The 12,175-nt window shown below is 46.8% G+C and overlaps 1 protein-coding gene across 2 annotated transcripts in view; it reads right to left on the bottom strand.

Annotated features, from left to right (window-relative positions):
* aff2 (AF4/FMR2 family, member 2) overlaps positions 1-12,175 on the bottom strand; it is a 175,809-nt gene that overhangs the window by 40,689 nt on the left and 122,945 nt on the right. For both annotated transcript variants that reach the window (XM_064329362.1, XM_064329361.1), the window contains exon 9: positions 7,860-7,897. In XM_064329362.1, the coding sequence (XP_064185432.1) occupies positions 7,860-7,897 (38 nt within the window). The remainder of the gene's footprint in view (positions 1-7,859; positions 7,898-12,175) is intronic.

The following is a 12,175-nucleotide window of genomic DNA, read 5'->3' as shown; positions in this document are numbered from 1 at the left end:
TTTGTCACTCTGGATAAGAGCATCTGCTTTTTTTGTAATGTAACATAACGTGTGACACCAGCCCTGCTGGATCGAGGCCAATGTCTGTTAACACTGAGGTGTTATCACACCTGTCTGATTCGCACTCGTATGGGGCTCAACATTTTTAATAAATTATGCAAATATAAAAGGGTTTTAAAAACCAATTTAAAGCGATGAGTAATGAGAACCCATAGACAGAGTTTCCTGCTTCCTAAACTGTAAATCTGGACACTGGCTCAGTGTGTCCAGTAGCACTTTCTTTGGAGTTCATGCTCACATTCACGCTGTCCTTTTTCCAGGACACTTTAAATACATTTAGGCTCTGAAATGACTGAATGACATGCCATTTAGGTGCAGCGCATGTTAAAACCTCATTGGCTGCCATCCGCAACAGCCCTGCTGCCAATGGAACCCGTTTCCTGTCAAATAACAGCTACGAAGTGCTGCCTAATTGTTGCAGGTACAGTAGGTCATCAAACCAATTAAAAATGCCTTACTTTGCCAATTAGCAATGCCCCAAAAAAAAAAAAAAAAAAGGGATGTTCTTACACCTTGGAGACAACGGTCAGTGTCGGCAGGTGGGGTGCAGCACGTTTATGACTGTGGGGGAGTGGGGGGGGCATGGGGGCTGTTCTGTTCGGGGGGTGTGAGCAGCCCTCAGAGGCTGAAAGCAGGTGGAGGAGCTTTTGTAACATCTATATCGATATCAAAGCCTGGAAACACACAGGAGCGGGGGAGGGGGGTGGGGGGACAGCGGCCAGCTGTGCAGCCTCACTGGCTGCCAAACAGCGAGCGGCGGCCTCCCCCCGGCCGGCCAAGATCCTTGTCTCCGGGGTGACAGATTAACGGGCGGGGGATAAGTCGAATCCGCACTTTTTCCCTCCCTGAACCCACATCAATCCACGCTGACCTCCGAGGGGTCCCTGACACGTAAGCCCCGCCCCCCCCCTCCGCGTATTCCCCCGCCCTCCCGCCCGCATCCAATCGCATCTCTTTAACGGCCCATGCATCATACGCAGGCGGCCGGGGTACAGGGGCCGCATGGGCGAATGAACCGCTGCCCCCCCCCCCCCGTTCCAGGGTAATTTCAGCTGCTGTGCAAACACACACCGAATCCTGAAATGATGACAAATTAGAGGGCGCTCCTGTCCGCCTCAATAGACGGATGATCTTTGGCAAAAAAAAAAAAAAAACGCTGCACCCAAGACTGTACTGTTTTTTTTTTCCTGGAACAGGGGACGACCACCTGTTCCATCCTGACTTTGATAACTGCATTTGATCTAGATTAAAAGACCATCCTGATTAAATATTTCTGTCACAGTTATTTGGGTGCAAGTTTTCTCCCTGCAGAAAACAAAAAAAAGGGGTTTTATTTTTTATTTTTTGAACCATTTTTTGAGATAGGCTGGAAACAATTAACTTCAATAGTTTCATTTGAGACATTTAAGAACTAGCTTTCTTTGAACTCAGTGGGAATGAAACACACTCCTTACATACACCAATAAAGTCACACTTCAGACACAGAGCCACCGGAGAAACCCTTTGTCGAAGAGGATATCGGATTTTCGTGTCACAGAACAAAGCTCCTATACCTTCTGTGATTGATTTGAAGGAGAGAGGGAGGGAGGGAGGGGGGAACCAATCAATTTTCAAATAAAACCGTTTTTTTTCCCTGACTCTGAAGGAATGCCTTCTGGAAATTATGAATAAAATGCATTCTGGTCAGATCTCAAACGGGACACCGTTTAGTTTCTTCCACGGGGAGAGCGGGAGTCAGGCTTTGAAAGCTCAACCTGACAGATATGGTAACGCAGGGAAACAGTGCGGAAACATTAACCTCCCTGACCGATGTCTTTCTGTCTTCCTCCTCTCTCAGAGGGCCTAACAAATTAGTGAATCCGCGAAGCTACTCCTTCATAGGTGGCATATTTCTTTCTCTCGCTTGCTCTCTCTCTCTCCCTTTCTCTCTCTCTGTTTTTCTAACACAGAGAAACCCGCCTGCATTGAGTGACAGATGTTACACACACCTACCCGTTTCTTTTTCTACTGAGAGAATTCTCCTGCTTGTTGTGCTAAAAGAACTCTAAGCTCTTGCTTACGGCCACAACACTGCATAAGGAGGCCATCAAAAGAACAGAAGAGAAAATTAAATTTGTTTTCATTGGTATACTTAGCTAATACCCTTATTGGGAAAAAAAGTGTATGTCATACCTTGTCCTGGGATAGTTTAATATTAATAGAAGCAGTTCAGACTGAATACCATTCTCAGGCAAAAAGCGGCAGTGGCAACTAGGGAGTGAAACTTGCAACCCCACTGGCCGTAAGCACTACCACCATCCTTCACGATCCTCTCCCGGTCAAATCCCTGAGACAGCGCTGCCCGCTTCACCTAGCTGTGAAGGCTCGTTGAGATGACAGCCCTGGACAGCTCCACGTGTTCCCGTCACTGAATCTCCCGAACCGTTGCCAGTGCCGGGTCAACCTGCCCGGTCAAGGAGTGATGCATCGTGGGAATGCAGAAGGCAGGGGAATCAGGAGATACTGTATCTGGCTGGCGGGTTGGCAGGCCAGCCAGCGAGCTACAGCCTTGGCTTCAGCAGCGGTGTGCATTTTTATGAGCGATATTAAAGAAGGACTTTATCAGCCACTTCTCAGCCACAACACCTTGCGCTCAGCAAATTACCACCTAATGCATAAAATAGCTCACGGCCTCCATGGTCAGCCACATATAGACATAATTAAACATGGCCGGCCCTCAACTGGAGAGGTGTATCGGGCCTCCGGCGCACCGCACAGGTAAAGGTAATTACCTTTCCGCACCCCGCTCGCTTTCCCTCTCAAAACTCACCCACCACTTGCACTTCCTGGAGGAGGCAGATCCCACGCCATCATTAATTAATTAATTAATTCGTTCATTTATTCACTCACACCATCCTGTAAAGTTGACAGCTAACGCCCCATAAAGGTGTAACTGATCAAAGTTTCCAGGCTGTTATTGTTATCGAAGCTCAGAATTCTTGTCACCCCCAAGTGGCTATTTCATAAGGAATAGGTTCCTTATTAAACTTCTTGATATGGCTATTTGATTTGATTAAATCACACCGACTACTTCCACTTCAAGACAACGTAGCTGAATACACATATTGCTGGACAGGTTCATTTCGCTGTAATGGAGTACGTGCATATAATTAAAATGAAAGTACGCCATTTCTAAAACAGTCACATATCTAAAATATTCCTCAGGTCTGTGGTTTGATATCTCTAAGTGTATTAACATGCATTGCTTTTCCGTAAGGGATGACTGACCAGGGATATGTTCTGAGTGAGAGAGAAAAAGGAATAATGAGAGGAGAGAGAACAGTGATAGGCATGTCCATGTTTCTGATATTGCTCTCTCTCTCTCTCTCTCCCCCCCCACACTCTCTCATGCTCTCTTTCTCTCTCACTCTTGCTCTCTGACTCTTGCTTGCACTCTCTCATTTTCTTTCTCTCATTCTGTCTCTCTCTTGGTCTCTTGCTCTCTCTGTCTCTCCCCTCTCTCTCAATTCAATTCAATTCAAATGCTTTATTGGCACGACATATTTCAGAACACACATGCCACAGAATCGTGATAACAACAAACAATCATAGTAACAATACAAAAAAACAGCAACAACAACAACAACAACAGCACAAATGACAACAATACAGCATTTACTAACTACCAAATATTTATTCTATTTAATTTATTATTACGTTTCTGATATAGAGTAACCCTTTGTTGTTAGATGTTCTCTCACACTCTGTCTGTCTCTGTCTCTCTCTCTCTCTCTCTCTCTCTCTCTCTCTCCCTCTCACTCTCTCTCGCTGTCTCCACACGTGCAGGCGGAGATGTTTTTGCTGCTTGGCTGGTCACACAGATTGCTATCGGCCGCGGCTCGTACGCGGCGGCTAAACTCGATGCCCGCGCCTCTCGCACCTTCATAACATCAGCCTCTCGGGCTCCTGGACTCGGTGGACGCAATTTGCAGTAATCACACGGGGGCGGGGGGGCCTTCTTCAACCAGAATCCCACGGCATCGACAAATAAAAACGGACACCGACGTAACGCCAGCTGAACCGCACATTAGTCCATAACAGACGCGTAATGATCTCTGCCTCTTAGCCGACGCCGCCGCACGCGGTCCGAAGCAGACGGCCGCGCGTCATTCCACGCACGCGGCTGAGCTCATCGCTCGATCTGACGACGGATTTACGACGCAAACACGACGGCGGCGACGGCGGTTCACGCGTCGTCATGAACAGACTCCGCTCCTCCAGTAAAGGGATTCAGCTTATCTCTGGGGTGCTTTTTGCCAGAGCACGCGCTTCCAGTGGAGCCCCCGTTCCAGCTAATCTAAAGAGACAAGGCTCCCCACCCACCCCAAAAAAAAAGAAAGAAAAACACGCTGTGTGTTTGTGTGTCGCTGTGTGTCTCTGTACACTTGCTCATGTGTCAGGGTCAGGGTGGTGCATCAGTGTTTGTTTTGGTTTGCAGACCATGCAAGTGTGTTAGTGTTTGTGTCTGTATATGTGAGGACATATTTGTGGGTGTGTGTGTGTATATGTGTATGTATGTTTGTGTATGTGTATGCACACGTGTGTTTATGTATGTGTGTGTGTGTGTTTATGTGTGTGTGGTGTGGTGTTTGTTTATGTGTGTGTGGTGTCTGTATGCACACGCGCGCGTGTGTGTGCGCACGTGGGGGGGCTCGTACTCAGTCCCAGGCTGTGGCTCTCTGGGGGCCGTGCTGTATTACAGAAAAAGCAGGCCACAGTGGGAGATGGGAAACAGGCCCCTTGAGCTCTGGGGATGGCGGGGACCACCGGCATGGCGGATAATGGCGGTTCTACATCCCCGCGGCGTGAGCAATCCCAGCAGCCCCTGCGGTGGAACCGCAGCCCCTGGCTTGAGAGCGTCAACGTCACGTCAGCCCGGTCCCTGCAAGCCCCCCGGCCCAGGAAGAGGACCAGAGCAAACACAAGAGTGTTGAGTGAGGGAGAGAGAGAAAAAGAGAAATAAAGAAAGAACATACAGGCAGAATAAGAGAGAGAGAGAGAGAGAGAGAAGAGGAGCAGAAGGAGCAGGAGGAGCAGGAGAAGGTGGAGAAGGTGGTCCGGGTAATTCCCGCAGAAATCATGATGAACCCAGCATTCCCACTCACTGAAAACAAGCCGAGCACTAAAAGGCTGAACACCACACAGACACACACACGCGCACGCACGCACACACCCCAGACACACACACGCACAAGTGCCTTCCAGCTATGCTTTTCAGGAGACCTCCGCCTGCGCTCCCGCTGCGCGGCTCCGCAAATCAAACGCCTATCTATTCCCTTTTCTTCATCCATTATTCTGAGATCGTTGGGTTTGGCATCAAATTCAAAGAGTCTGAATTGTCACTGCTTTCCCTTTCTTGCTCTGTGCTCGCTAAAACGGAAAAAAATCGAACATGAAGAGACCTCAAACATGGTATTCACCGAACCTGTAGCCTTTAAATAAACAGAATACATTCTTCACCTTGGACTGTCAGGTGCCCACAGACAACTCCTGGAGACGTTCACAAGATGACCCAAAGAACACCAGCAACTGGAGGTCAAGTGGCTCAGTCGACCCTGCTTGCTTACTGTACACTGAGCTGCGTAGGCTCTATGCCGAGACAGCAAACAGTACAGAATCTCAGAGGGGAGTTGAAGAAAAAAAAAGAGCCACACAGCCAATGATCGCACACGATCGCACACCTCAACAAGAGGGGAGGGCGTATTTCACCACGAGCCACGTGGGGTCAGATAAATCACCTCTAGCCTCGGCTCTGAACGTGTCACACGTGGGGGGGGAAGGCCTGTCAGTCATTCCCGAGAGCGAGAGGGAGGCGATATGGGAACAGCACCCCCCCGTAACGCTGGTACCGCATCGCGAACGTGCTCGCCCTCGCCTGCCCGAGTGTTGTTTTCGGTGGAGGCAAAGAGCTCTTGACTCATCTGTAGGCTATGAGTCAATGGGCCTGTTCCACCGCTGATGCTAAACCTGATGCCAGCGGGGTACGCAGCAACGAATAGCGTTGCTTCTCGCTGATATGGCAACCTTAGACCCACAGAGAAATGTGGAAAAAGACGCGGACACGGCAACCCAAACGCATAGAGAAATAAGAAGAAATGACGCAAACATGGCAACCCAAATAGAGAAATAAAAAAGATATGGACATGGCAACCTAAACACACAGAGAAATAAAGACAAAGACAAACTACATCTCCCAGCGACCTCCATTCCGGCAGCATCGTCCCTGAAGCATCTAAATCATTCCACCGTCGTCTCACCTACAGCACTGCGATGTGGTCTGAGCGCCGTAGATGATTATTACGAGGGACTGACGCAGTATGGAAACGGGCCGAGGACGCGAAGGTCTGGACCTCGACTGAGCACATTAAAATGAGGCTGATTAGCTTCAAGCAACATTAGGCTAATGCGCAATGAAAAGGGGGCAGAGAGAAAGAAAGAAAGCCGGCACAAATTCAATTCCTGCCAGGGAAAAAAAAATAAAATAAAAAAATAAATAAATAAAAACGTGGCGCAAGCCGGTCAGAAAAGCCGTTTCCCAGGCTGCCCGAGACCTGGCCAGACGGCGGGAAGGAGCGGCCGTCCGTAAACACAGGCTGACAGGAAGCACTCTCTCAGCGGACCGCCTTTGGATCAGAACCAATGGTCCGCTTTTGACACTGAAAATTCTCAGCTGCCCAAGTCCATACCACGTAGTAAAACAGTCCAGTGTTAATACAACTCTAATAGGGTATATGGGTCCAGTGCGGAACACATGTACTCTGTAAGAGTTGATTCAACACTGAACATTTTACTGTGCACCACCCAACACAAACCCCAAGGCCCAAGGCCGATACATCTTGCTTTCTTACTGTCCATTGTTAATGGATAATGTAAAGTTTCCCACAGTTTTGGAGATGGGGTGGGTGGGGAGGGGGCGTCTGACTCAGCGATTCCCAGCCTTCCCAGGAGCGCCGGGAACACGGCGGTGGTGCCGGCAGTGCCGCACGCACGGGACCGCACAGTCGGAGACGTTCCGGCGTGTTCCGGGGGGGGGCGCTCTCGGCACCTCCCGTCCCCGGCTCCTCCCCCCCCCCCCCCAGCCGCAGAAAGAGCTGGAGGCCACGTCTCACACAGACTCCTAATGAGGCCCCGCGTCGGCGCGCTCATTCGCCAGAGCAATAACACCCAAATGATTATAAATGATTTAAAAAAACAAAAAAAAAAAAGCGCCATACATACATGCATGAATATTTATGCGTTCCCACAGAAGCGGACGCGCGGAATGCGTTCCGGGCAAGGCGCTCGCACCGCCGCGGAAAATTGGCGGAGCCTCCGGGTCAAATCATCCACGGATCGGGGGAACCGTGGGGGGAATAAATTGTTTATTTGAGTTTTTTTTTCGTACGCTTCTCACCTCGCCCGCTTCTTTTTATTGAAATGTATGAACGGCGCTATGCGCCCGCAGGCCCCAACCCCGATGAGCGGAGCACACCGGCCCTCTCCGTAGCACGCCTGCTCTCCTGCGTCTATCCAGCAGGTACCGCCGAGTTAATTATAGATCATCTTCATCCTCAGTTGCCCTCAGTAACATGATAAAGTTCTGTAATTTCAGGATATGAAATCCGGAGTAAAGACAACGAGCATCATGGGAGTTTTCACAACGCTACCGGTACCGTTACCCCGGCGAAAGACCGGAGGCCTATGGATTTTAAAACACAATGAATCCAACTCCTGGAATAAAACAACAAATCCAAACCCACAGACTCGCACTCATTACTTACTTGAGAGGTGTGCTTCTCGGCTTGGTTTTCTCTGCACCCTGCAAACAGAATAAGAGCGCGTCTTGTGAATATAATTTGTCGAAAGCTTTATCACAAACAGTAGAATAGGATACAGGAGCCTGAGAACCTGTGTGCATATCACACATTTAACAGGAGATGAAAGGACGTATACATGCACGTCACGCAGGCACACACACACACACGCGCACACACACACACACACACACACACGCACACACACACAAACTTGGGCTTTAACCCTCCCGCTTGCCTCAAATATTGAAATGTAAATGATTAAAAGAAGCAATGAAGTATACAGCGGTGGATCAATGTTAGTTGCTGGAGGCAGTGAAAATTGATTTCTGAGGCTCAGCGATTGGAGTCCCAGCAGACAGCAGCCCCGGAACATTCCGGAGTGCGCTACCCTTTCCCTTGAGTGGCCTTTTAGCTCTGCTCCGCAGAGCATTCGACTGCACGTCCAATTGCATCGTATCAAATAAAAACAAAATAAATAACAAAAAAACAAACAAAAAAAAAAAACACGTGTATGTTCATTTCTGATTTGTTTAAACTACACCATACAAAAAAACCCCTGGTATATTCACAAGCAAATGCATCAGTAATTAGATTTTAGTTTTGACAGACTATTTATTCAAGAGGCAATTTACTTAAAAAAAGACCAAGTTTAAAAGTGATACTCAGATGCTTCTATCTGCCGGTAAATTAATCTCTCCAATTACGGTCTAAACACCTTCATTCACCACGCTCCTTCTCTCTTAAAAGAAGAATATTACCACACATAAATAATTTCTGCAAAAAAAATGAAAGATACGTGAACGTGTCTTTCTCACCAACCTAGCACTTTCATCATCATTAATAATACATTTGCGCATCATCTTTTTTTCTCCCGCCTTTGTATCTCTGTCGTTGTTTACAAACACCTAAAAAAGAGATCATTTTTCTTTCTGATGACAGCGCGGTGGAAACGCAGACAGATACACGGGGATCCAGACAGTTGACAGTCAATTTGGACGCCGCAGCGAGAGCGTCGCTGCTGTTCTTTTAGCGCTCGGAATGCAACAGAAAAAAAACAAAGGGAAGGGTGTCAGCTCCCTTATAAACACATTCATCTGGCAAAACGGCGATCCCGGGCGACACACACACACACACACACACACACACACACAGTCTTACGATGCCCTCAACTGCTGGCCGCGGCAACCTGCCCAGCCGAGAGCAGGTACTGGACCTTAGTTTATTGCAGCGGTCATTGATCTGTGTGGAGTGCATTCATCATTCATGAAAAGAGCCAGTGATCTTCACAGTATATTAGATGAAACAACTCAGATCATCTGTCAACGGCGCCCTTATTGCCGCTTCCCTACTCTACGGGGAACCGGCCTCCTCCGGTTCTTCTTGAATTTGGACGTTGCTAGGCAACGAGGCCTGGGTTGTGTGTGTGTGTGTGGGGGGTGGGGGGGGTTATAGCTGAAAGTGTGGCTGACACACTCTGGCAAACAGTTTAAACGGCCAAAGGCTTGCATGCTTCTGAGGGGACTCTCCACATTCATCGCACACTCCCAGTCACCCCGGTTACCAACAATGCATCTTTCATATGTCAGCCAATCAAATCAAAGCACGGAGCGAATCTCTCTTTTCACCAAAATGTTTGCCAGATGACCACTTTATTTCATAAGATACATTCTACATTCCAGCTTGACTGTGCATAAATATTCAACAGAACCTTTCATATTTTAAAAATATTTTTAAGACTTGTCTTGTTCGCGTATAATAATAAATTCAATAATTAATAATTAAGTAATGTCCGATTTGTAAGGTATTTCATTGATAACACAACAAACATAAACAAACAAAACAATAAATAAATAAAACAATGTTCAAAAATATATTTGTAAAGCTGTGTAACTGAAAATATTTAACATTTTTTAAAATTCTGTAAAAAAATAAAATAAATAAAAGATACATTTCTATTAAAAAAATTTTTTTTCCTTTCAATGTTATCCAGAGGGTAAAAACTGAAAGTAAAAAAAAAATACTCCTAATCTTGGCAAGAAAACTGTAACTGACCATTATGAGATATGGGCTTTATACACCTCTAATCACGGTTGTCAATGGAAGCTACTCCAGAGGCAAACCATGGGTTTAATTGAATTTATGGAGGGCCCTATTAGAGAGCCAAACCACAGTAAAAAAGGAAAAGCAAAGGCTCGCATTGTCCTTGCTTTTACATCAGCTCCATAAGACTCTTTCCATTTCAAAGATTAGCTTTTGATTATCCAAGATATTACACTTCAGATAAAAAGCCTCCTCGTCTGTCCACCCCATCGCCTCAGTGCTCATTATCTCCCCTCTCTCTCAACAAATGATGTCATTGAACTTCAATACCCCTTGTAAAAAATATCATTAGTTCACCCCAGTGTCTTTCTCTATCAGTCACACCAATAACCAATTCAGTTTGGACGAGAGGGGGACACTAAATCATTACAACGTAATGACGGTAAAACTCAAATGCTGTGGCTGCAATTTGACAGGATTAGATTCTGTTTTAATTGATCAAAACACACACACACACACACACACAAAGGGACAAAAAGAAGGCTTTCAATGCAGTATCCAAATGACAGTATATTTCATCCAAATTATATATTTCATTTATTTAATATAGACATTTAATAAATGAATTGAGTTAATATAATAAATTCACAAATTAAATAATCTTTCATGCATTGTTTTCATGTGACCATTTACGTGTGATATTATAAGACATTTCTTCGAGAATCACCCTCAGAAGGTGTGATTAAGTCCAATGTCACTTTCTTTGTCATAATATCAGCTTTGGTTGGTATGGCTGGCCCAAGCATAGACTCTATCCAGGTGTGAAACGATTTTTCTGTTGGCGTGGCACGGCGGCCACTGAGCCAGGGTGATGCGGGTTTGAATCCTAACTGTGCCACCGCAGCGTTGCCCTTCAAGCGGGGCCTTCAACCTGAATTGCTTCGGCAAATATCCGGCCTCAGACACGGGCAATAAGGCACGCTGAGCAAAGCCATCCCGAATTAGGGCATCCGTGAAGCGAATAAATTATGTACTGGAACATGAATGAGCATAAACAATCCCTTTAAGAAAAAAACGAACTCACAGGCAAGCTATTTTTAATGGCGTAACATCTGGTGATGTTATGAATTAGTTGAGCAGACATTAAACTGCCGTCGCAACTGTAATTACGGTACAAACACAAATATGTAATTATACTTCATATCAGAAGTACCTCGGTGAGATAAGTAACAGTAGCTCACAGCCAAAGAAACGGCGATGTTTACTCCGTGAACATAATGAACTGATACACATCTCACAGAAAGCTAACATGCGGTTCATGAATAGTATCGCAGTGCTATCAACAGTATCTCCAGAACATCTCAGCACCAAAAAAAACACAAGACAACGCAGGATGCAACCGATTGTTGCTGGTTTACACGGATATGCAAAAGCACATCTCAATATTTGGGGTGATTATGGAAATGAATGTGCTGAAGTAGTGATGGATCAATAAGAGACGTGCGATATTGAGACGTTCCCGGAGAGAGCAGGTCACGCAGCATTTAAAGGGCGCGGCTGCCCACCCGCCTGTCAGTCAAGCACACAGCCAGGCCGCACCATCCAGTAATCTGCACAAGACTGGGGCAGGCTGTGACCTTTGACCTTTCCCTCTGCCCACTGTCATAACAGCAACAGGCACACAGTGCTCTTCCCACACATGGAGAGAGAGAGAGAGAGAGAGAGAGAGAGAGAGAGAGCCTGCTCTGAGCAAGAGAGCTCATTCTCTCAGTTTGTTTCCTGTTATTGCAGTACTAATTATACCAGTATGTAAATTATTTTATAATTGCTGTTATTGTAGCTATATCTCTCTCCCATTTGTACGGCCTCTTTGGCAATACACTATATTGTAAGGTCATGCCAGAAACGCAGAAGAGACAGAAGGTGACGTACAGCTTGTCATTTGGGAGAGCGACAGACAAAAACAGACAGAGAGAGAGAGAACGAGTGAGAAAGAGAGCGAGAGATTGAGAGAGAGAGAGAGCGAGACGCTACTGCTATGCGATGTTTGATGTTAATTGCTTTGGATACAGCGCTGTGCAGGCGCTGAGAGATGGAAGTAGAATTATGGAAGAATCCGGAAGGCTCCCCCGCTCCCCCGCCCCCCCACCCCTCCCCCCACCCCCCCTTCTGTCAGAAACGTATTTATCATGGCCTCTCATCCGCTGTAAGTCACATGGTGCGGCGGCACGCTGATCCTG

This window comes from Anguilla rostrata, chromosome 3, assembly GCF_018555375.3.
Source record: "Anguilla rostrata isolate EN2019 chromosome 3, ASM1855537v3, whole genome shotgun sequence".
Lineage (NCBI taxonomy): Eukaryota > Metazoa > Chordata > Actinopteri > Anguilliformes > Anguillidae > Anguilla > Anguilla rostrata.
The sequence above is the reverse complement of the archived record's forward strand: the minus strand, read 5'-3'. Positions and strand labels throughout refer to the sequence as shown.